Raw genomic sequence first — 23494 nt, forward strand, 5'->3', positions numbered from 1 at the left:
GCCCCCCTGCGTCAGCAGCACAAGGGTACAGCACTGACTCGTGAGGTTACCTTGAACGGCAAGCGGCACAGATGTGATCCATTCGATAGATGAAGGCAGGCTTAAGTGGTTGGTAGAGTATCCTTCTTCTCTGTAGAAGCAGCAAAGCGGAGGCAGTATGAAGACCAAAGAGGCATTGGCGAGGTCTGTTATATCTACTCGATGTCTTTGAGTTGCAAACAGATGAGATATTTTCCTAGGCAGAGGCTTCGAGACCGGCTTTCGTCACCATGGAGCTTTTGAATGGCAGATTGTAGGGCAGCTTCCATCCTGATGCCCGTCCAGTATATTGATTCTGGAGCCGGCGCACGGAGTCCTTGTCACGTTGCTCGCGTACGGTTGGATCCTAGACACCTGATAGACACATGATTGATGCCTTCATAGCGCATTGCTGTGGACGGCTACACAAGCCCTGTCAGGTAGGATCCACCGGTGTCCGGATGCGGAGTGTTTCGCTGGTTGTGAGGATGCGATCGACAAAAGCTGTAGAAGCTCGTACGATGATTGAGTTGATCGACTGTCTAATAGTTCCCCCATGAGCTACAGGCTAGAGCTCACAAGGGTTCTTGATAATCCAACAACTTGCCACTGCCTATTCGAGCAGTGTGTGTCATGTCAACTTAAGCATCACGGGTGGCGCCGCACTCACCCGCCCCTACAAATTGAGGACTCGGGCGACAACAGAAAGGAGATAGGGGGGTGGACCAGGCCACCCTAGTCTCTTTGACCACCGGCTTAAGCGATGCTGAAGAACTGGCTAGGGTGCTAGGATCCTGATGTCGGCATTGATATCTCACCAATCGGAACCCCTGTTCCACGGAGCAAGGCAAGCAAGAGTCTTTTAGTCCCAAAAATGGTCTGATGCTCCGACAATTCCTCCAGGCAAATTACACGAGCTGTGGATTTCCTCGGCTGTTACCCCTCGCCGCCTGTGATCAGTGATTTAGTTGGAGTGAACGGAGTTTCTGTATTCTTTCAAAGGGTCTTTCTTTGGGCCAGCCCCATGTCCCCTGTCTACGTCAAAACTCTGCTACAACATCATGCCTGAAATATGAGACCATCTTCGCTCCAAAACACCTGGCAATGCAACTACCTTCCATTCCCCCTCTCCCTGTGAAGCTCGCCGCTTAACGAACGAAAGCACCGCCTCCGCTGGCACCGACAAGGTTGCCCGTCATCCATCCACTCTCCGGCAAGCAGCAGACTCCCACAACGCCGGCGACCTCCTCGAGGTAGCCGGGGCGGCCGCCAATGCTCTGGGCCAGGTCGAGGACCTCCTGGCTGTCGACGCCGGGCCTGGCCTTGGCTAGGGGCGTGAGGATGTTCAACGGCCGGAGAGCCTCGCGGGGCTCGTCGGGCAGGCTGGAGTACAGCCCCGTGTCCATGGGACCGGGGGCGACGGCGTTGACCGTCGCCCTCTCGGCAAGCTCGCGGGCCCAGACGCGGGTCATGGCCTCGATGGCGCCCTTGGTGCCGGCGTACGACGTCTGCCACCAGACGCCCCAGGTGGTGGTGGCGCTGGAGATGTTGACGATGCGGCCGGAGCGGTCGGTGGGCAGGTAGGGGAAGGAGGCCTTGACGAGCAGGGCGGGCGCCTTGCAGTTCAGGTTAAAGGTGGCGTCGAAGAGGTCGAGGTCCAGCTGGTCGATGCCCTGGGCGTTGACCGTGGCGGCGTTGTTGATGAGGATGTCGATCTGGAAGCGGCCGTTGGCGTCGGTGAAGTGAGCCTTCGCGGCGTCGACGAGCTGCTGGGGAGCCTCAGGCTTGCTCAGGTCGGCTTTGACGGCCAGGGCTCTGACGTTGTACTTGGCCTCGAAGTCCTTGGCGAGGGCTTTTGCCGTCTCCGTCGACCCGTCGGTGGCGTAGTTGATGACGACGTTGGCGCCTCTGCTGGCGAAGTGCTCAGCGACGACGGCGCCGAAGCCTTTGCGAGTCCAGTCAGTTCCAGTGTCACATCTCACTCTCGTATCCTATCCGGGGCTGATGACAAGATCCGGAACGATGTCCATCGCCCGAGAGTCAAGGGCCAAGGTACATACTTCGCGAGGCACCAGTAATGATGGCAAGCTTGCCCTCGAAAACCCTGAAAGGAGCCATTTTTTACTCAGATGTCAGAGGAAAACAGAATAATCATCAATGTGACGTGAAGGCGGGGGGGGGGGGGAGGATGGGATGTTGCTTCCCCCCTCTCCACGTGACGAAATGTGCGCCTTTATATATTGTTGTGTCTTCGCCGGCCAGATGTCCCCCGTTCTCCTGGCCTGCAACTCACGCCCACTGTCCACTGTCCACAATGCCTGGGTCAGTTCGACTGGTTAATCCCCCCCCGGGCCGCATGGTGAGTGGATTCTAAGCATGAGTCCAGACCAGGGGTAGAAGCAGGATCAACAGCCTTTGGACCCCACGCAGCCACGTCAACGGACCAGAGGACTCTGTCGATCTCAATAATGCACCGGCTGTTCTTGAAACCCCCGGAGACAACTATCTTGGCGCCGGTACTGGGGCCGGTACTGGGTCAGAAATTCCCTCAAACGGCGAGCGGCCTTTTTGATACTACACTATAGAGTCTTGGCCCGAAGTTTCGTGGGACAAGAAGCCTCGTTTTGGAGTTTGCACAGAGAAGGACGAGACGGCTCCAGTTTGCCTGTTATTTTTTGCAACGCACTCACACACACACACACACACACACACACACACCAACGAGAGACGAAATGTGATTTGTTCTCGGGTTCACTCCGGTGAGGAGTTTCAATGGGAACTATGGATATAGCTGGGAGTCTTGGCCCCATGTGGTCCGAGTTTCTGTAGTGTACATAGTACGGTGTTGCAGAATTGAACCCGCAATTTATGGGTCGGGCCAAGGTTCGTCGCAGCTTGATACCCCCCCGAGAGACGTTGGACAGCGTCCCGGTCTTCGGATGGTGAAATCCCAAAACGGCACTGATCTGCTCGATGTGGGGGGCCGCCTGTTTCGGTCCCGTAGGATGGATGCTACGCTGCATGGAACCAAGGGTTTTGGCATTCGAGAAGAGCCCCCGATCTCGTCAAGCATCGACTGTAACGCTGGGAAGAATGCCGAGCGACAACGGCGTCGCAGCTCTCACGCCAACTCATGATCACGTTTTTGGGGGCGAGTGTTCAGGACAAAGAGTGTCTCTTAGTTGTTTGGGAACATTGTGGAAACGTGCACAGCTTAGGTTTTAATCGACTTAGCAACAGAAATGGGCCGAGGGGGGCAATGAAGCCTCCCACATTATACAACTTCATATCTTGAACTTCTCTAAGAAAACTCCGTCACGTGAATCAGCACGAATACTGCTTCGTCTGCAGGTTATAGGCGGCAGGGGGGGTCATTCCGAAGAGAAGCAGGACCATCCTATCACTGGCCGTCAAGGCAATAATAGAAAGTTCAGACGCGAAGCTTTCGAAATTACACGCAGCTTGACCCGTGCAAGGGGGCTGAATTCTCTTCCCATGCCCGCCTCCTTTGTGGCACTCGTACTGATCCATCCTACTTGCCACAGTGCCACACGGCAGAGTTTCCGTGCTGGGGCCGGGAAGAAGGGGGGAGGGGGGTTCCGGTGGATACTATTCTTTGCATTATTATGGCTGCTAAAAACAACTGGGTCGCTTTTTTAAGTAAAATCAACAACCCCGTGTTCTACTTCTTAAAAGTTCTTGTTTCTCTGATACTGGCTCTGGGTCGGAGAGGTCTGTGTTTGTTGTTTTACGATCCTCCGTTTTGTGGTGCTCTCATCACGCCCCCCCTCCTCCCATCCCCAGAAAACCGAGAAAGCGTGGAGTTGGTTATACGAAGCCGGTTCTTCAAACTCATCTGTATCGCTGGCCAAGTCGGGACCAAGATGGGCGCGGCTACGTCTAGAGATATGGCCGCCGCGGTCCTGGTGCCGCTGCCGTTCAACCTCATCACCATGGTGTTGCGGTTTTGGATCCGGACACAGAGGAAGGCCTGGGGGCCGGATGACTGGGCCATGGTGGCGACGATCGTAGGTGCTCAGGCGGTGTCAGATGGCTCGCAGATGTCCGAGGAACTGACAAGAAGAAGCCGGTCTGGGCTGTTTCCCAGGTTGGGCTGATAGGCATGGCCTGGAGCGGAGTCGGGCAGCTTGATTCGACGTTGAGTGCAGATCAAGTAGCCAACTCGTATTTTGTGAGTTGCCGAGGTACTCAAGAGTGATGTCGCGTCCAGCCACTGACCAACCTTCTGCCGCACAGTGGTTCTACGTTTTCCAGGAGTTCTGGTGCTTTACCTTGGTCACCCTGAAATGGTCCCTTGGTTTCACCCTGTTGCGCATCGGTAACGGGCAGCGCTGGGTACAGATTGTCATCTACACGTGTCTCGCGCTGGTCACGGTTTGCACGGGGGGCACTGGCATGTATCTGTTCTTCCGATGCTCGCCGGTTGAGTACGTTCCATCCATAACACAACAGTGGGCGCAGTTGAACAAGTATCTCTGACTGATTTGAACAGAAAAAACTGGCTCCTTACAATCGAAGGGACCTGCCAGGCCCGAGAGATTCAAACTGCTCTTTCGTTCCTCGTTGCTGCTGTCTCCATCTCGACTGATTGGATCTTCGCCATTATGCCGTTCGCCCTTATCTGGAAACTGCAAATGGCCAGCAAGGTCAAGGCCTCTGTCATTGGACTTTTGGGCTTGGGCATCTTGTGAGTTCCCGCTTTTCGTCCTCGTTCTGCTCTCCTCCCTCTTTTGAACGTTTTGACTAACAAACATCGTTCAGCGCATCCATCGCCCCGATCGTTCGACTCAATTATCTCCTCCTGTTGAATGATGACAAGAAGTTCCTCCAAGGCCTCAGCATCATCCTCGCCTGGGCACAGGCCGAGGTCGGTATCGGAATGCTCGTCGCCAATCTCCCCGCCTGCCGACCCCTCCTCGAACGCGCCCTCTCGCGCCTCACGTCCTTCACCGGCTCCAAGAACAAGTCCACCAAGGACCCAGCGGCGGCCTCGGCGGCGGTCAAGAACAGCTACCTCGAGCTGGGCGAAAGGGACACCACCAAGATGAACATCAGCGCCAACCGATCCGGCGTCGAGACGCGGGTGTACGGCAGGGACCTGGGCGACGCCAGCAGCGAGAGCCTACCCGACGACCACAGCCAGAAGAGGATCGTGAGCAAGAGCGGCTTCGGCGCGATCCGGGTGCAGAGGGATTTCGACATGGCGGTAGAAAAGAAGCACGGCGACAATGCGGTTTGAACGAAAAATACGGCTGGGGTCATCTTTGACGAGTGGGCGAGGGTTAAAAGGCAACACCAGGTGTAACATTACTTGACCTATTGTATTCGAAGACACGTATAGACCCGGAGACGCTGACTGGTCAGCGTGAATATTCTTTTCTTCTACCCGTACCGTTTGATTTCATGCGTCGTCCTAGTAGTCTTGTAATCTGCTTTTTTTATTTGTGCACAATCTAACCCCCTCTCGGTAAGATTCTTCTTGGTCGCAGCAATTAACAAATAGTCCATCCGCCCCAGTTCTTTCGCTCCTCCAGTCTAGCTGGTTTTCCGTCGACGCCAACTCCTTTTCATATCCGAGTGGAGTCACGAGAGCCTAGCGCCTCGGGATCCGCGGGAGCCATCGACGGCCCGCTAGCTTCGTCTTTGAGGGTATCCATACGCAATGTGGCTCGAGATTTGACACTTGTTTGTGTTGAGACTGGATAGGGTCTGGATCAAGCAGCAGTACATATATGTGTGCCTGCCTGGCTGTGAAAGCTGCATGTAGGTTCTACTTGGTGGTTGTCAACTTACGCATTCGTGGATGGTCTCGTGGGGTGAGTGAGCCCCTGGTGTTTTCCGACAATAGCCGCTAACGCGTTCTGATCGAGATTACGGTTGGAGTCAAACAACTGTGGAACCTGTCTCGACCAGAGTCAAAGACCTCATTGGCGTTGTCTCGCTCTCGAGGCCCATCCACTTACTTTGTCGGCTCGTTCACCTGGCTAATCCTCCTCCTGCCTTGCTCTTGGCTTTTAGAATTACCAACAGAAATGCCGGTTGACTACGAGTTTAACCAGCACTGCAATGGTCCCCAGTCTGCGTATGCAAATAATTATGGCGGTCTCCGGTTCGTGTTTTGATGTCGGGGGAGCTGTGGGGCGTCGAGGGAAAATCACCTCCCGGCTCGGTAAAGCCATTTTTCGGACAGCGAAAGCCGTCAGAGGCCCGGCCCGAAGCAGAGTCTTCATGATCGCAAAGCGTACCTGTACATGTACACATACTACCCGTTTCGGAACCGCTCTTGTCCGGCTATCTCCATCGCCAGCTCCGCTCCGATATGTCCGGCGCCGTCTGCGGCCCCCATGTCTCATATCCCTGTACGAACGTCGCCCTTCCGTGCAAAAGACTTGGAATTGTCTGAAGCTTCTGACATTTGAACCATCCCCCTCACGGGACAGAGTTTGTAAAGACTTGTATCACATTACTGCAAACCCGCCTCTGCATACGGAAGCCGGTTCCCTCCCTTGACTCGCAAGGGAAAAGTGTATTATTATAGAACCCCTCTCGGCCGACAAAAGCCGAGTCACCCGACAGCAAATACAGGTAAGCTTCCGCGTAACTCCAAGACAACGCAGTCGACTCGTGCTTGGAAAGCAAAAAGGCCCTCCGCAGGAGTCCAAGATACGTACAGCAAAAAGACATCCAGCTTCGGAAACCGAGTCCCAAGGTTTACGTCCGATGTCATGGCCGCCGCCCCTCGGCAAAGTCGGCTCCAACCACGGGTGAGCCACGCAACATGATGAGCTACTACATAAAGCAAAGAGAGGGCGGTCGTTTCCAAGTAACAGACACACAGCCCTTCATCCAGTTCCTCAAGACACCCAACTCTCACATAACATCCTGTAACAAATGTCCACCTCTGAGAAAGATACCGTCGCAGCCGCTGTCGCCGTCGAGGGCGTCGCGTGCAACAACCTCCTCGCGCCCAACACGCGACTGGACAACGCCATCGCAAACTCTCGAAAGAACAAACTGCCGGAAATCGCCGTCTCCCCCCTCCAAGGTCAGTTCCTCGCCATTCAGTGCCAGCTGATAGGCGCCAAGACGGTCCTCGAGATCGGCACACTCGGCGGGTACTCGACCATCTGGCTGGCGGAGACGGGCGCCAAGGTCACCAGCATCGAGATCGACCCCAAGCACCGCGACGTCGCGCTGCAGAACGTCGCGGGTCTCGATGTCGAGATTATCCTGGGCGCCGCCCTGGACGTCCTCCCCAAGTTGGCCGCCGAGGGCCGCCGGTTCGACATGGTCTTCTGCGACGCGTCCTGGGGCGAGCAGGAGAAGTACTTCGACTGGGCGGTCAAGCTGACGAGGCCGAAGGGGTGCATCTATGTCGACAACGTCGTCTGGAACGCACTCGACAGCGGCGCAGTGGAGTCGGGTAAGGATTCGCTCTTGACGCACGTGGGCAAAGACAAGAGAGTCAAGGCTACGCTCGTTCCGATGATCTCAACGGCGCACACGGCCTCCAAGGGGCGGACCATACTAGATGGGTTCTTGTTGGCGGTGGTGAATTAGACACTGTGTGCGAGGTGGTGATGTCGACAGCCTTGATGCTACTATGATTTCCTTCGTGAGCATTTTGTTACAGAGGTATTATTAATTTGGCGAGAAAACGACAAGAATGAATGAAAAACCCATGGAAACTGTCATTTAAAGAGCTATTCTATATTTGGTGATGATGGAATCTAGACGATGATGACGACCCATGAATAGGCAGACCACTGACCCTGAGTAAGTCCCCGTAGTCTACACTTCTAGTTTTGAATAGTTCACTATACGCTTTTTGCGTAGTCGGCCTCTTCCTTGGCTGGCTTCTGCTTCTTCTCGAAAAGCTTCTGCCCAATCTTGTCCGTCATCAGGTCCGTCTTGTCACCCAAGAAGGTCTTGATGCAGCCGTAAACGCCGGAGACGAACCAGAAGATGGCGTTCACCAGGTCGATCCAGACGGCCACCTTCATGGCGCCCGTGCTGCTGCCCTTGTACGGGTTGTCGCTGTCCCTCTTGAGGAAGATGGCGGCGAAGATGCCAAACACGACGATCCAGGCGACGAAAAGGACCAGGTCCCAGGCGAAGGCGCGGTACGTCTTGAAGATCTTGATTCTGCTGCCGACGAAGGGGATGGCCCCGAGAGGCGTCGCGGCGACAAAGAGCACGGCGGTGACGGCCGAGGCGCCGGCGACGGTGATGGCGAGGATCCACTCGGGCGAGAAGCCACCGCCGTCGCCGTCCTCGTCCTTGCGGTCGGCGTCGACGCGGTTCCCGTAGAAGCCGCAGGCGACGAGGGCGAAGAGGAACTGCAGGCCGCGGCACACGAGGCGCGGCACGACCTCGAAGGTCTTGAGCCACGTCTTGCCCATCGTCTTGCCCGTCTCGGCGCCCTCGTTGAAGACTCCGCGGCCGGCTTTGCGGCCCATCTCGCCCTTGTCAGCGGCGCGGAAGTCGGCCGCGGCGCCGGCGAAGCCTTGCACGTTGCGGCCCAGTTCGACGGCGGTCTGGCCGGCCTTGAGGGCGTTTCCGAATTTCCCCATTGTCTTATCGTACGGGGGTGAAGGAACTTTTTATGGGTATCTCGGGTTATTATAGCAAATGTCGCAAAGAGATGATCGCGAGTTTTGCTGCGTGGGACGGACAGGCGCTGAGAAAAAGACCCGTCAAGCTGTGCTGGAACAGGAAAAAAGAAAAACGATACGGTGATGCGCGAGACCGGCTAGCAGTGTGAAATAGAAATACTCCAAGGAAACACAAGCGCCAAGTGACGGAGAAAATAGAGAGAGAGTGTGTGTGTGTGAGTGAGAGAGAGAGGAGGAAAACACAATACAGATGAGAGGAGAGTGACGAGGTATAATCGTGACATATGGATGGTATCTTTGCTTTATAAGACCCAAAAGAGACAAAGATTCATTCACTCATTGTGACAGAAAACAACAGCAAATGAATCACGCCAAGAAATACTCACACACAAATAGCAACAGTAAATCTTTCAGTCGTTGGCGCCGACGGTGTTACAACGACCAAAACACCAGGGCCAACCGTTTTAGAATGGTCAGCCATCTTTCCGAAAGACCGGGCTGACTATTGGGAGACATGTGAGGCAGCGGGGCGCAGGCGTCTGAGTTGTCGTCAATCAACCCCCAATCATTCATGTTTTGGTCACCCCCTGGGCTCGGCGCCTATCGAAACCTGTCGCTTCAATAAGCGCTGGCAGAACCCAAAAAAATTTACAACAAGAGGGTTTGGGGATTCTCGCATCTCTGGGGAGTCAACATTCGTTTTCTGTCCGCCCGGCACTATCCGAAGGCGTTTGCTGGCCGCTGGCCGCTGGCCGCAGTGAATGAAAATGAAAATACAAATAGTTGAATAACAGCCGCGAACTGGGGGTATGAGGGTTGGAGAAGCACTGAGAGGAAGCGAGCGACTGAGGCGCGCCTCGGTTGATTGTGGTTTCTGGCAGTGGAAACGAGAACCACCAGGATCAAGCTGCCCCCCCTGTAGTCCCCTGTAGACAACACTTCAATATGACTGCTGTCGCCTGCACTGATGCCCTACGACCATTGCGGCTGCAACCGGCTTTGGGTTTCCCAACGCTTCTCCCTCGCCAAACAGGTGAGACTATTCCGCAGTGTTTGGAGCGAACCTCGGTCCATGTGAAACGAACATCTGTGCGATGTCGAACCTTCAGCTGCCTGCCGCTGCCGACCATTCCGTGACAACCTCTCATGACAACCCGTTGAATGCTTTGGTTTCATGACAATGGTCAACATCGTTTGTGACTTGAATGTGTACACTCACAGCTACTCGAACTGTGCCGTCATCCCTTTCCTGACCTGATTCATCAACTTACTCTGTCGTCTACTTGGGCCTTCTGGAATCTGAACACTCTGGCCGCCATGTCCGCAAAGTCAACTGGTCTGTCGGCTGAAGAGGTCCAGAGACACCCTGCCTTCAGCACTGCCCAATGGGATTTGAAGCCTACGACTTCGGGCTATGTCAAGGTCGCCGAGTCTCGTCCCGGCGGGCCGTTTCCCATGTGGTACGAAGTCCACGGCACCGGCCCCAAAAAGGTTGTCTGGATCATGGGCCTCGGCGCCAGTCGGACCATTTGGAAGCGCCAAACCCGCTTCTTTGGACACCAGCATGCCGATCAGTACAGCTGCCTCGTCTTCGATAACCGCGGCGTCAGCAAGTCGGCCAAGCCCAACTGCAGATACACCACCTCGGAGATGGCCAAGGACTTGGTCGAGCTGCTCAAGCAGATTGGTTGGCTCGACATCGACTCCCCGCACTACCCCCGGGACCTGAACGTCGCGGGCCTCAGCCTGGGCGGCATGATCGCGCAGGAGCTCGCTCTCCTCATCCCCCAGCGCATCCAGTCGTTGATCCTCATATCCACTGCGCCTCGCCTGATCCGGACCGTCCACACGCTGGAGCACCTGAAACAGCGAGTCGAGATGTTCTTGCCATACGGGGTGGACGCGGAGCTCAACAGCAAAGCACACAGACTCTTCACGCAGAAGTATCTCGACTCGCCGGACTCCGGATCCCTCGACCCGGAGACGAAGTTCCCGACCAACCTCGACCGGTTCACGGCGGAGCAGCTGGTCGAGAGGATGGAGGACACGGAGCTTTCGCGCCGAAAGGGCATCATTCTCCAGGCCATCGCCGCTGGGTGGCATCACAAGACCGATGCGGAGCTGGCAAGGATGGGCGACGGCGTCGGCCGAACTCGCATCATGGTGATGCACGGCACGTTTGACGAAAGCATCACGTTCCCACACTTTGAGCTGTTCAAGACTGCCTTAGGCGACGGGCCGGAATACATCGCCTGGAAGGATTGCGGGCATGTCCCGTCATATGAGAGAGAGACGGAATTCAATGAAGCAGTGAAAGACTTCATTGACAAGACAGCGGGCCTTCCTGACCACACTTAAATCGTTCATTGTTTCACTAAATATATAGAGTATATCACGTCTTAACATTCTATTGTCTTTCCCGTGGCAGGAAACTTACCTAACTGGGAGCGTTGTACTTGATCTGATATTGGTCTGGCATCGGTCTTCGGACAGAGCCCGATTCCTCCGCATGTATCTTGCCATATGAAAGAACATAGACTGTAAAGTGAGGGAGTCGTAAACCTTCTTACTGCCCTTGAGGTCGTTACTTGCCGATGTACGCAACGTCTTTGATTCGTCTCATAAATGGCCTGAAGCAGAGACGTCAGGACCGCTGTCCATGAGCTGACCCAAGATAACCGCTGATAATCTGGCCTTGCGAGATAAGCCCTAGACCTGTTCTTGAGGAGAGCAGAGGTAGCGTATCATGACTATCGCGGCCTGAAGAGCTCCATCAGGGGTTCATTATAGAAAGATTGACTCTACAAAACACTGCGAAGTTTTGGGAGACGAGTCGAGATACGCACTACTCATCGGACCGGACGTTCCGTTTATTTCATAGCCAATTAATCGTGGGGAGGGATTGTGGATTTGATTGTCCTGCACACACTTTGAAATATGAGTAAGTGCACTGGTTCAATCTTCTAATCTTTAGGAAGCTTTCTAGGTCAGTCGGATGATGTCTCTTGCCCCGCTCAATAATCCAGTAGGTATAAGAATGAGTGTGTCTCGATATCGAGAAGACTTGGAACACCTGGAGAAATGTTGCCGAGCAGCCGGAAACCAACATTCCCCACGGTGTTTTGAATAGTAAAAGAACAAGAAAAAAGGCCAGGAGTTCTTGGCTGGGCAAAACGGAACGGGGGTTCAAGAAACACTTTGCAGGACAGCCCCGATTCCCATGGTGGAATCCAATGGCTGGTAATCGAATTGGTCGTGTTTCCCTCAAATCGGATTCTCTACGTGTCATCTTAAAGTCTTACAGCCGCTTGGAATGGGTGTTCAAAACTGGAAAGGAATTTGCAAGGGTGACAGAATCAACCGGTGAAGTGTGCCCAGTAAGCAGCTCAAGACATGCCTTGTGTGACCTCAACATCGGCCATAGCCACATCCGAGCGGGAGGGATGAATCGGATGATAGAGGCTTGGGGACCATTCCAACATTCCTTAATTCTATGAGCATCAAGCTTACGTCTGCCATCCAAAGCATGGCCTAGATCTGGAATCACCCAGACCGGATTCATCAGAAGCCCCTTCTTGACTTGCAGGGTCCGTCGTCCATGAAAGCTTGAGAATGCCGGTATCACATGGCGCTACTGCTGGGCTGCCAAGGGCTGGGCTTATTTTTGCTTCTCATATTTATTTGCTTTTTCCCAGCTGGCAAAGATAGATAACGGACCCGACTCCGGGAACCAATCGGCAACGGCCGGAATACCACCCAGATGAAGGTAAACGGAGAGACATCCCAATACCATGAAGCTGGGAGACCGGACCTCGCACGTGTGTCGGCCCGTTCACTACACTCCGATTTGTAAAGAGAAAAGAGGAAACCGCCTGTCGTCTGGACCGACTATAAAAGCATCAAACAAGAAGGCCCCGAAGTTCCCATCTTACCCCTTCTCATTCTTGAATCCCAAGCTACTACCCCTATCAATCATTATAGGTCCAGTTCACGATCTTCTCCGTCTGAAAAAAAAAATTCGAAGATTTATTTACGGCCAATCCGAATCTTCACTTACGTATGTGCGTCAGCTGTCTCTCATTCCAGATAGAACCCACGCACTTTCATTCTGCTCGAGTGCCTCGTCGTACGGTGCCTGACCCATACTAGCAGCAAGATGTCCATCCCCAACCAAAAGCAGAACTCCGCCTCTTTGTGTCTTCCAGACCAGCACGTAATTGATTGGGACATCCCCTTCAACCACGCTGATCCTCATCCTGGATGTGGCGTTGGCAGAATCTGTGTCCTGGGCCATGGTGCATCCTGCCCCATGGCAATCCTTTTCTCGACCTACCAGAAGACTGGTTTCTGGGATGCCAACGACCCAAAGCACCGAGCTTGCTATCCTGGCCAGGCTTGTTCCAAAACCGGGGAGAAGCTCTGCGCTCGCATCCTCTACATCGCCAAACACAACCACGCCTACGGGGCCTGCTCTTCTTCCGGCGGACCCGACCATGAATACTGTCCTCCGATCTCCGACCTTGAGCGGCGTTGGCTGTTCCCTGATTGCTCGGAATGCGGCCTCTTGAATGAGGCGAGAGCTCTGGTTCTCATCCATCGACGGATGCTCGACGAGTGTGTGATGGACGAAGGCTTCACTGACAGGGATGTCGAGCGTGTCAAAAACAGCCTGGTTGGGTACATGCGAGCTTATGGAGTCAGGAGGGGGATGCATATTCAGGAGCTGCGCGAACAGAGCCAAGCGGCCTATGAGCTTGAGATGAGGTACGCCAGGGGGGGTGAGGACGCCACTTGCTTGGCTCTAGGCCCAAGAGCTGGGCGCTGCGGGTGGTGGGGGAAGACTGCAGGGCGTGTCGTCAAGGCAGTCGCCCGTTTTCTTTCTTTTTAAACTATTTGGGCACCCCTGCTCCGGTCTACGTTGATTTGGACTAGTTAGTCGTTTTAAATGGTTTGAAAAGAACAACTTGGTTTCCCTTTGCGCGTCACAGACACAACACGTAACGGTGCAGCAATTGTAAAGAGTTCATCATAGAGTCTAGATCCTTGACCTATGAGCAAGATCCACCGGCAGACGAAAAAAAATGTTGTTCCCCGTTAGTGTTCGAGCTAATAAGCGTCTGGTAGAAATTTGCCGGGTGGCTTGCGAACTGATAAACGAACAGCAGCTCCTCATGTCTCAGCCAAGCTTTCTGGTACTCGTCATCGATAGTAATGAGGGATAATGGCAGGGAAGCAAGGCATTGCACTTGTCATATCTCACAGTTCTCTATTACAATACGGGTTGCAAGTCATCGTCATCAATCGTCATTTATCGTCGCATAGTTGCTCTGTTGCAACTTGATTGACCTACCGTCATCCTACCACCATGTTGTCGATAGCCAGGCCAGTGCTTCATTTGCCTGATGCATCCATAGGAACTACAGTCTAATATTTGTGTCAGTTCTCAGTTGTGACTGCCTCTAAAGTAAATTGATAAACGAGACCGTATAAGTAAGTCATTTAGTAAGCGACCTCATATCCGTGGACGGTTTGACACTATGCAGGAACACCCTTCACTTATGGTTTTTGGGACATAGGCTAGACTTTACGGTATCTGATAAAAGCTCCGGTACATAACTATGAACGTTGGGCTGAAACAATATTCATCCCAATGTCACTTGCCCTTGGCGATGCCCTGCCAGTGCTGGTGCTTCTCCGGTTTTGCTGAAGGAACTTCTTAAAGGTGTAAATTCATAATTCTGAGCAAGGGAGCAAAATGTCTAACATCGGGTTCTGAGTCAGACCTGCACTCAAAGTAAGGCTGATCTGATGATCTAATGTCACTCGACGCGTGCGATAGGTCAGGCGAAATAAAAGGGTGCAGAATCGGCCCGTGTCATCGGGGCTAGAGCGCCTGGGCCCGGGAAAAAGTCTCCGGACCCTGATACCTTGATACTTGGTAAAGAAGATTACGGAAATGATTCTTGTCTCTGTGCATCTTGTGACAGACTGGATAACTAATTGGCTTTTGCTAAGTATGAATACTGACTGTGGACATTGTAATCCGAGAGTAATATCAGTTGTGACAGTATAGAGGCCAGATCTCCTACATTAAGCTGACCACCCACTCACCCTTTCATTCATGTGTATTTTGGGATGTTGAAGTTATTCAAGGTGGCATTTAGAAGTATGAAAGTGTTGAAAACAGGTACTCAATCTTATTCGTCTCTCAAGATCGTAACAAACCATCTGCCTTCGCTTTAAGTCACGTCCTGTTCTCTTCAGCTGACCGAAGTGACCTGAAGCTCCATGTTTCACAGCCATACTGGTATCGCTGACAACCAGAGACTTCTCAATCTTCAATCCGGGAAGTCTGACATCCTAAGCCCAATTCACCTAAATCCGAGGTTAGAGTCTTCATCGTTTATGACTGCTCAAATTGCTTCTCTTCCCGGCCTTCAGCTATGACTCTTGAAAATGGCCACGTGTGCGTTGGATCAGTCGTAACCAGCATCATAGACCTTTCAGTATATGGTTGGAACTGAAATTGCATCCGAGGGCATTGATGAAGGGCAGCATTGTAAGGGAATCGCTCCGTTGATGGCGTACTGCCTGTTATCGTCTACCCTCCCCACACGCGGTCTTGGACTTGAGATGGATTTCACGAAGGTGGACAGCCGCAATCTCAGAGGCAGAGCATTGTTTGACGCCAATGCTTTGTTTGTGTTTCAAAAGCGGGCTGGCAGATTGAATAGAAAAACTGGTGTAGCCCCTGTCATCGAATCATGCGGAGGTAGTCCCTCACCTACGGTGAGCGGGCGGCAACTCATTGGATACGAGAAGGCAAGCAGATGATACGGGGGTCAGTTACCGCCGGGGTTATGCATGCGAAATTGAGCGAGGCGGAACGATGAGGCATTCTTTGGGGGCTGCATGGATGAAATGTAGCTACTGGCTTCGTTCTTAGGACACTCGATTCCCAGTTATGTTGGTAGAGGGGAGCCTCCCGTGCAAACATTTCCTATATCAAAGACGGCGCAACAACACTTCGTTCGTTGATTACGACACCAAACCATGGAGCTGTCGTCTGCAGAAATTGTGTCCCTATTCTGGGGGCGTCAACCAGACTTTCATCGGCTTATCAATGGGGATTTCGCAAACAAAGACACTATCAATTATCGTTCGTATTTTGACTACTTCCAGATCGAACTCAGATACGCCAACCTTGACTTCAATGACTTTCAAGTCATCAAGAACATCGTATCGCAGATCAAGGCTGACGAATCTCGAAACGACATCTTGGAGAAACTGCAAGACTCCGATTTGTTATCAAAGGAAGTCTTGGACATTTCATCACCGTCTCTGGATACTTCGATTAATCTCGCTGCGCAATTACTCGTCATGTGCAACTTCGGACCCATCCTTAACGCAGCCAACTCCAGACGGTATCTAGAGTGGTCACAAGACTCATCGCTCCGCAACTCATTGGCATCGTATTTTGACGTCCAGCCCAACTTGAATGATATAGCTAGGCTACCAAAGGTCTTTCATGCATGGACAATTGCAAACATTGGCGGCATCAGAATACAGTTTACCGACAACCTCATGGATCACCTGCTATTGATTCATGACGATGCAACGCTTGTTGTTTTTCATCATGCTTCGTTTCTCGAATTACAGACAAAACAGTAAGTCATCTTTATACTTAGAATAGTCAGGAAAAGAATAGGACTCTGGCTTACAGGATGACGTTTACAGCTCGCTCTTGCCCCGGCATCTTATTGAGGAGACCTTGCAAACCCTTTCCCTCCTGTTCCCCCAAGCAGCTTTTGCGTCAACACGCCGAAACCGTCGAAGTGAACGGAAGTGGTTCAAAAAGCTCTGTCAGCAACACATTCTAAGATCTGGGTGCCAAGTTGACCAGCGTGTGGTTCGGTGCGGAACCCTGCAAGCTGAAGGCCGTCAGATTGAGAACTTCACGGTGTGGCGGGATAGACTGATCGTGCTTAAACAAGCCTACGACGAGACGACTCCATCGACTTTAAGTCAATGGTGGTATGACCGGCGGAATGGGCCCCAATGGTTTACTTTCTGGGGTGACCATATGGGTATTCGTTCTGGCGACGTTTTTTGGGATTGGTTCAATGTGTCGAGGGAGCTTTACAAGTGTATAAGGCATACCACCCGTCGGACTAAGAATTTCAGGCAACTCAGGCTTTTGATCTTGTTTGTACATGTGAGTGAACCGGTTCATTTACATCATTGGAACCAGGAAGGCCAATGTTATGTAGAACTTGTGAAACTGTCTTGATAACTTTCAAAAAACGCGCCGCAAACCAGGTAGGACGTTTTCTACGTACATATCCGTGGTCCCTCAGTACACCTAATGCTCCAAGTACTATGATTAACTCGGAAAGCTCCAGTTTCATTCATATTGTTTATACACGACACATTAAGTCCCCCCTGGCTCGGTCCTATAATTGATTTCGAGCTACTGCGGCCAGGTCCTGCAAGGACACAGCCGAATGCATGTCGCCCAGCGGCGAACGCCTCAAGGATGAGGTAAGGCTTCCACGCCTGACGAGACCTCGTAGTTGCCGGGCTCGTACAGAGCAAGGTGGCGCCAGATCTTGGAGGCCACGTTCACGACGCTCTTCTGCTTCGCGTCCTCGACCGCCGCGACGAGCCCGCCGCCGTCCCCGGCAAGTACATTGTCACCCTCAAGGAGGACGCCGGTGCCAACGTCGAGTCCCACCTGAACTCAAGCAGGGACCGTGGCGTGCGTCACGAAGGACATCATCGAGGCCGCGGGCAGGCCGGGGAGCGCATTTATGTCGACCGGGAGAGGTACAGAAGCGGCAATAGCCACTTCGTTTTTTTGGTGCTTCCCTCACCTGGGGCCGAGAACGCGGACGCGGACGCGACGGATGCCCTCCACACCTTGGCCTCGGGGTTCGGGAAGCCCAGCACGAGGGTTTCGATCAGCTCGGGGGATTCAAACTCCTCGAGTAACATCCCTAGCACATCGATATTAGTGTAAGTTAGCAAATGATGATTCGGAGAGACGGTTGGAGAAGGCCCGACCGAAGAACGTGAGGGTGGAAGGAATCCAGACCCGTGTCTGTAAAATGGGGCAGGAAAGAAATTCGGTTGTATATGTGATTGTTTTGGACAAGAAATCAACGGCTCGAAAAATGACAACGAGGATGAGGGGCATGTCGTGACTCCGGAAATCGAGCCCCTTGTCCCGCGGGCCGTGGGCTCCTCTTGGCTTAAAATCATGCATTGCAGTGCTGTGGTGCATGCGAAAATCTGTTGGTTCTGACTCTACTTGAGCAACTTGCTAACCGAGATCAGAGCCCCCTGGTCGACGCTGACCATTGGGAGTGAAGTAGACGGCGCGATTTTGCCGTCGGTTGCAAAAGTTCTGACCGGATGAACAAGGCCCTGCAGCTCTGCGGAGACCCCTGACCCGACCCAGTCGCTTTTCGCGAAAAGGCTTGTTGGGAACTTGTGGAAGACGACAGGGAGTGTTCCTCGTCTTAGCTGATTGCTCCGACAACTCCGCTTCGTACTTTGGGTGCGTATGAGAATATTCAATTTCAGTTGTGCAGCTTCAGTACATTGCCACGGAGCTGGTTGCCTTCTTGCTGTGCTTGAACCAAGGTAATGCTGATGGACGGCGGATTGAAGAGGCCAGTATGGAAAAGCAGAGATACAAGGTGATATCAGCCGATCTTGCCTTTCGGCCCAGTGTTGGCTTGCCGTCCTGTCCGCTCAATCCCATGTGCATGTCTGTTAAATTAGACCATGGGCGAGGCGTCGATCAGTGCCATTCTTGATCGGAGCCATTCCTTCCACAACCCTACTTTGATCTTCGCTTGTTGGTTGACTCTTGAGAGACCAACGGTGCCACGGCCTCAAAGAAATCGCCCTGTCCTGCATAAAGCCAGAGGTAAGATGACCCGCTGCTACCTCAATCGTCAGATACAGTGGAGTGTGGTCCCCCAGGTGGATATTGCTTGGCCAGACTTGATCACGTCCGTGGTGAAACAAGGTTTAGATCCCGAAGGAACGGGCGGCGGATGCTTATAACCATGAGAAAAGTGCGAAATTGTGAGCTGTCTACGACAAAAAACCGGCACAATTTTCTCTGCGGGACGGACACACCAGCTGCAAGACGAGCCATAGTTGCCCCGGCGTCTTAGCTCTAAAGTAGCCCTATCGAGCCTTGTGAAGAAATGGGCCAGGAGCGGCAAGAGTCTTCAGATCCCTGTGGACAAGGGCCAATACATCCTGCCTTTGCTACACCTACACCTCTTCCACCAGTTGCCGTCCATCCGGCCGAATGCGGTTTTAATAACGAGATCAGTCGATGGCATGCAGTGCCGCCTCCTTGCATCGTCAGTCTCCGCGGCTCGTCTGGAAAGACCTTGAGTGTCGCCTTCGGATCCGTGGTGTCTGCATTCGGGTCGTGGCAGCGCGTTGAAGAAGGCAGAAGCCGTTGATGACTCCAGGCACAGCCAGTGAGCGGCCGGCGAGGAAACTGCCTCAAGAACCCTGGGGAAATTGCTTTCTTTTTCGAAGAGCAGGACGGCCCATATCAATCTTGATGTTGTCTGCCCCGTAGCCCGTGGGACGGTTGCATTTGTTTGCTTCAACTGCCCACCACCGGTCCTGAAGCGAAGGCCCAACGTCTGCAGTTTGCTGTCAAGACGACACCGACACTCCTTTACATTGACCTGGAGACGTCATGCCGGGCGTCGCAAAAGAGGCCGTTGTGGTGAGTAAAAGAACAGCCAAGCCTCCCTACTTGTGTTCTTGGCAACTCCATGTACCGTTCTGCTCGACTAACAAGCGAAACCAAACAGCCGATCGAGGCCGTGCTCCTCGGGCTGGCAATCACCCTCGTTCTCGCACGCATGTATCTTCGACTGATTCGACAGCGTCAAAATCTCACAATCAGTGATTGGATCCTTGTTGTCTCGATACTCGATGCCATCGCGCTCTTCGCAACCGACACGATGGCGTACAACCTGGGCGCAATGGACGAGTACGACCCGAATGCCCCGGCGGCCCCGGACGACGAACAAATCAGGCTGATGAAGGTCTCGTTTGCCGGAAACTACTTCTATGACACTGGAGTTTACTTTCCGAAGCTGGCATTGCTGGCCTTTTACTTCAAGTTGATCCCGCCTACGATGCCCATCTTGCGAAAAGTGCTCTACGGAACGAGTGGCTTGACGCTGGCCTTCGCCATAACTACCTGCTTCCTGGACACATTCTGGTGCGGACCCAATGTGTCTGTGAACTGGGATTTGGAGGGCACCTGCTCCACGTACGACTCCAAAGCGGTTTTCCGCATCGATTGGGCTATGAACATTGTGTCAGATCTGCTGAGTATGTTCCTCCTCCACTGCCTCTCCGACGTCAGTACGACGTTCTTTGCTTAACAGTCACAAAGTCTTTGGTATTCCATTCCCACTCCTACTCGGTCTTCAACTCAGCAAACGGTACATCATTGGCCTTGCGGCTACGTTTTCCACCGGCATCATCACGATAGGAGCCAGCGTAGGCAGATTTGCCACCGTTGAAGCCATCAAAGCGTGGACCAATGTTTGTGAGTTGGCCCCAGAGATGCCCCCATCTCTTGAAAAAAAAAAAAAAAAAAAAAAAGACTGACCAAAAGAAACAGATGTTCTTTCCATGACAGAGATCGCAGCCGCCATCATTGTGGTGTCGCTGCCCGCCCTCAAATCGCTTCTCCATCGCCGTGGGCTGGCCACATCGAATTATGGGACCGGCAAGACGGGATCGGACGGGCTGGCTTACAAGAAGCACCCAACAAGCCACTTCAAACTGTCTTCGGGAAGAGACCCATACGAGGCGACGACGCGAGTGGTCGCCGAGGAGGAGTCGGGCAGCGAGGTGGAACTGAACAATCTCCAACGATCGGATGTGATTTACAAATCGGCTCGCGTGAGCATAACGTACCATAGGCGAGAGGAGGTTGGCGAAGAGGGAAGTCCCTCCGGGCGTGCATCCGAGGTCGTCCACCCCGGCACCGGCACGAGGGATGGGGAGGGTGTGCATTAAGAACAACGGACCCCGGCCCGCGTACGGAAATCGGTCGAGTGGCCAATCATGCCTGGCGAGCTTAATAACAGCTCTGCGCATCTGCGGCGCAGTTGCAGCAAAAGATTGAGCAATACCACGTTGATGGACGTACCTCGCTACAGATACGACGCAGAGCAGAGAGGGAATGGTGCCAATTCCTCAACCCTGGCACATTGTTGGAGGAGGAGGAGGAAAGGGAGGGGCGAGAAGTGAGTGGAATAAGAAATATGCACAAAATAAAAAAGGGTCCTGAACTGATTTGCGCCCTTAACATGGTTAAATACACACATCTTATCTCCGCAGGTTCTGCAGCCTGGCCTCTGCCTATGCTAGTCCCAACGGTCGTTCTCTCAAACTCGTTTAACCCCGATGGCCTGAGATCGAGCGAGCTGGACCGTTGGCTTCATGGACTTTTGATCTTGGCCGGCTTTGATCCGGCCCAATAGAGATCTCACCGTCCTGCCACTCCCTGCAGGCTTATTACCTTCCCTGCTTCCACCGGCGAGCGGGACATTTTCCCGGTGGCGTTCACGTTTATATGATTTGGGATGTTGCCCAGGGAGTTGTAACAGCTGTGTCAAGACACTTCCCTTCTTCATCGTTTCCAGCTTCACAGCCCACCCAGTCAAGATGGCGTACTTCATCGACGGAAAGGATTGCATGGTAAGCAGTTGTGCTAGCCCTCTCTTGGTGGCCGACTTCACTGACAACGAACGCATCTAGATATCCGAATGGATTCTGCTGGCAGCATCCTATGTGTTCGTCGGCCTGCGGGTGTACACTCGCCTCTTCCGCTTGCGCGAGAAGCTGGCCTTGTCCGACTACCTCCTCATTCTCTCGGCCTTCAATGCCCTTGGCCTGATCATCTGCGACACCTTGACATACCAGCTCGGTGTCATGGATAACTGGGAATCCTCTGTTGCTCTGTCCAAGGTAGCTTCAACTCATCTACAATGCCGCTGCTCACATGACTGATTCTCCTTCAAGATTTCCTTCGCCTCCAACTACTTCTACGATGTAGGCATGGGTTTTCCGAAGATGAGCATGCTGGCCTTCTACTGGGCCTACTTCCCCGCCGACACCAGCCCTACGATGCGCAAGGCGTTGTGGGGTATCACCGCCTTCGTCTGCCTTTCCTACATGGCGATCCTTTGGGACGACACATTCTTCTGCGGCAAGGACGTCTCCGTCCAGTGGTCCCAAGAGGATGGCGCCTGCAGTGTCTTCTACGCGCCTGAGCCCTTCATTCTCAACTTCACTCTCAACCTAGCCTGCTACGTCTTTGGTAGGTGTTTCCTTCAGCCCAGCCCACCTCCAAATGTACCATCAAGGGCTTGCTAACGGTGTCTTGCACAGTTTACGTACTTCCTCTCACCCTTCTGTTCCAGGGTGTTCTCCAGCCGTCCAAGGGTCTCACCGTCGCTTTCGTTCTTGGTCTCCTGACAATCTTCACCACCATCGTCCGCTTCATCACTCTCAAGGTCGGCACGGGACAGGAAAATCTTGTCTGTGAGTATACTTGCTCTTTGTCGTGCACTCTCCCCGTGCAAAAGTCTAACAGTCGTACAACAGACCCTCTCAGCATCCTCGAGATGACCCTCGCCATCACCGTCGTCGCTCTGCCTGGCCTGAAGCCTCTTCTGGAACGATCATCCAAGAGCCCCTCGTTCGAGACGGTCGAAGTCGAAAACCAGACGAAGAACTTCTCCTGAACAAGACACGCAATTTGCGCACCTCTATCTGTTGATTCTAGTGAGCAGAATACCACGCTATTCACTGCACGCCGCGGTAGTAGATCTATGGCATGTGTCAGGTTGCCTTTCACTACTTGAACCCTAGTATATGCATGTACATATCTTAAGTCGAGGGCGACTTTTCATGGCGAGGAATACGCTGCCGTGAAGACTTCACAGTTAGACAGAAACCATAATGTCAACTAATCCCACTGTCCGACAGGATGTTCTCTAAACAGTTCAGCCCATTCTCCAGGCTAACTATGGTAAATGACGCGCAGCGTACTCAACGCTGTTTGTCTTTGGATGTGAGCGGTTGATGTCCTTGTAATTTTGGGAGTAGAGTCTAGAGTTATTCGCTTTGATAAAAACGCTTGATGTGCCTATTGATCACTCAGTATTGGAGGCGTTTACAGAACAGATGCCAAAATGGCATTCCTGCGATAATGGAACCACATTTGTTGTCAAGGTCAAAGACATAATCACGTCGACCAGTAATGATGGGGCTGACAAGAAGCTTCGGTGGAAGCCTTGACTTCAATGTAGACATGTTATTGCAATGGTATGTTTCGGAGTTCCAACTGTCTTACCATGCAACTCACAAGCTGCTATACCAAATAGTGGTTCAAAAGGTGTTAAGCGCCCTCGGATATCTGCAAATATTCCACTCGAGTCCAAGTATCTCGTTGGCCGACATCCGCTGTGTTGACCCGAGTCATTCGTTTTCATCCCTCATCAGGGTAGGAGGGCTTGACTGTTGACAAAATTGCAGTCACCCTGTCGGATTTGGATTCACCCTCGACAGGAATGATAAAGATACTCGGTACACGATGCAGTATGTTGGGAACGTAAGAGGAAGTCTTAAGCATGAGTGACCTTGATTTCTTGGTTGCGACAAATTGTTCAATCAAAGTGACTCGCGATTAGAATTGTGACACACCGGCAACCCTGCCCTTTCTTAAAGATCTGCGTCGGCAGCGCAGAAGGAACAGCCTGCCGGCAGATCATTTG

General features: G+C 52.9%; 10 protein-coding genes across 10 annotated transcripts; 7 read left to right on the forward strand and 3 right to left on the reverse strand.

Moving 5' to 3' along the window:
* Nucleotides 1-988: 988 nt before the first annotated feature.
* CDEST_10479 (Putative short-chain dehydrogenase/reductase SDR, NAD(P)-binding domain superfamily) lies at nucleotides 989-2193 on the reverse strand. The gene is made up of 2 exons (XM_062926637.1): nucleotides 2079-2193; nucleotides 989-1963 (listed from the first exon to the last, which is right to left on the reverse strand). Exons 1-2 carry the CDS (start codon nucleotides 2134-2136, stop codon nucleotides 1167-1169), a joined length of 855 nt encoding a protein of 284 aa, XP_062782688.1. The 5' UTR covers nucleotides 2137-2193; the 3' UTR covers nucleotides 989-1166.
* Nucleotides 2194-3693: 1500 nt separating this feature from the next.
* Nucleotides 3694-5396, forward strand: CDEST_10480 (uncharacterized protein). Its single transcript, XM_062926638.1, has 5 exons — nucleotides 3694-4046; nucleotides 4106-4210; nucleotides 4276-4466; nucleotides 4532-4726; nucleotides 4801-5396. The coding sequence occupies exons 1-5, from the start codon at nucleotides 3903-3905 to the stop codon at nucleotides 5276-5278; spliced, it is 1113 nt and encodes a 370-aa protein (XP_062782689.1). The 5' UTR covers nucleotides 3694-3902; the 3' UTR covers nucleotides 5279-5396.
* Nucleotides 5397-6930: 1534 nt separating this feature from the next.
* CDEST_10481 (Putative class I-like SAM-dependent O-methyltransferase) lies at nucleotides 6931-7846 on the forward strand (the record flags this gene model as incomplete). The annotated part of the gene is made up of 1 exon (XM_062926639.1): nucleotides 6931-7846. One exon carries the CDS (start codon nucleotides 6931-6933, stop codon nucleotides 7597-7599), a length of 669 nt encoding a protein of 222 aa, XP_062782690.1. The 3' UTR covers nucleotides 7600-7846.
* A 1-nt stretch (nucleotide 7847) lies between these two features.
* Nucleotides 7848-8932, reverse strand: CDEST_10482 (uncharacterized protein). Its single transcript, XM_062926640.1, has one exon. The coding sequence runs from the start codon at nucleotides 8610-8612 to the stop codon at nucleotides 7857-7859; it is 756 nt and encodes a 251-aa protein (XP_062782691.1). The 5' UTR covers nucleotides 8613-8932; the 3' UTR covers nucleotides 7848-7856.
* A 1039-nt stretch (nucleotides 8933-9971) lies between these two features.
* CDEST_10483 (Putative alpha/beta hydrolase-1) lies at nucleotides 9972-11012 on the forward strand (the record flags this gene model as incomplete). The annotated part of the gene is made up of 1 exon (XM_062926641.1): nucleotides 9972-11012. The coding sequence occupies one exon, from the start codon at nucleotides 9972-9974 to the stop codon at nucleotides 11010-11012; it is 1041 nt and encodes a 346-aa protein (XP_062782692.1).
* Nucleotides 11013-12597: 1585 nt separating this feature from the next.
* Nucleotides 12598-13544, forward strand: CDEST_10484 (uncharacterized protein). The gene is made up of 2 exons (XM_062926642.1): nucleotides 12598-12715; nucleotides 12804-13544. Exon 2 carries the CDS (start codon nucleotides 12811-12813, stop codon nucleotides 13540-13542), a length of 732 nt encoding a protein of 243 aa, XP_062782693.1. The 5' UTR covers nucleotides 12598-12715; nucleotides 12804-12810; the 3' UTR covers nucleotides 13543-13544.
* A 2163-nt stretch (nucleotides 13545-15707) lies between these two features.
* On the forward strand, nucleotides 15708-16946 carry CDEST_10485 (uncharacterized protein; the record flags this gene model as incomplete). Its single annotated transcript, XM_062926643.1, has 2 exons — nucleotides 15708-16280; nucleotides 16378-16946. The coding sequence occupies 2 exons, from the start codon at nucleotides 15708-15710 to the stop codon at nucleotides 16942-16944; spliced, it is 1140 nt and encodes a 379-aa protein (XP_062782694.1). The 3' UTR covers nucleotides 16945-16946.
* Nucleotide 16947: 1 nt separating this feature from the next.
* On the reverse strand, nucleotides 16948-17871 carry CDEST_10486 (uncharacterized protein). Its single transcript, XM_062926644.1, has 2 exons — nucleotides 17718-17871; nucleotides 16948-17650 (listed from the first exon to the last, which is right to left on the reverse strand). Exons 1-2 carry the CDS (start codon nucleotides 17848-17850, stop codon nucleotides 17463-17465), a joined length of 321 nt encoding a protein of 106 aa, XP_062782695.1. The 5' UTR covers nucleotides 17851-17871; the 3' UTR covers nucleotides 16948-17462.
* Nucleotides 17872-19145: 1274 nt separating this feature from the next.
* Nucleotides 19146-21036, forward strand: CDEST_10487 (uncharacterized protein). The gene is made up of 4 exons (XM_062926645.1): nucleotides 19146-19416; nucleotides 19505-20033; nucleotides 20098-20253; nucleotides 20329-21036. The coding sequence occupies exons 1-4, from the start codon at nucleotides 19387-19389 to the stop codon at nucleotides 20727-20729; spliced, it is 1116 nt and encodes a 371-aa protein (XP_062782696.1). The 5' UTR covers nucleotides 19146-19386; the 3' UTR covers nucleotides 20730-21036.
* Nucleotides 21037-21097: 61 nt separating this feature from the next.
* On the forward strand, nucleotides 21098-22818 carry CDEST_10488 (uncharacterized protein). Its single transcript, XM_062926646.1, has 5 exons — nucleotides 21098-21413; nucleotides 21474-21683; nucleotides 21738-22035; nucleotides 22107-22259; nucleotides 22323-22818. Exons 1-5 carry the CDS (start codon nucleotides 21381-21383, stop codon nucleotides 22460-22462), a joined length of 834 nt encoding a protein of 277 aa, XP_062782697.1. The 5' UTR covers nucleotides 21098-21380; the 3' UTR covers nucleotides 22463-22818.
* Nucleotides 22819-23494: the final 676 nt, after the last annotated feature.

The sequence above is a fragment of the Colletotrichum destructivum genome, chromosome 6 (assembly GCF_034447905.1).
Source record: "Colletotrichum destructivum chromosome 6, complete sequence".
NCBI lineage: Eukaryota > Fungi > Ascomycota > Sordariomycetes > Glomerellales > Glomerellaceae > Colletotrichum > Colletotrichum destructivum.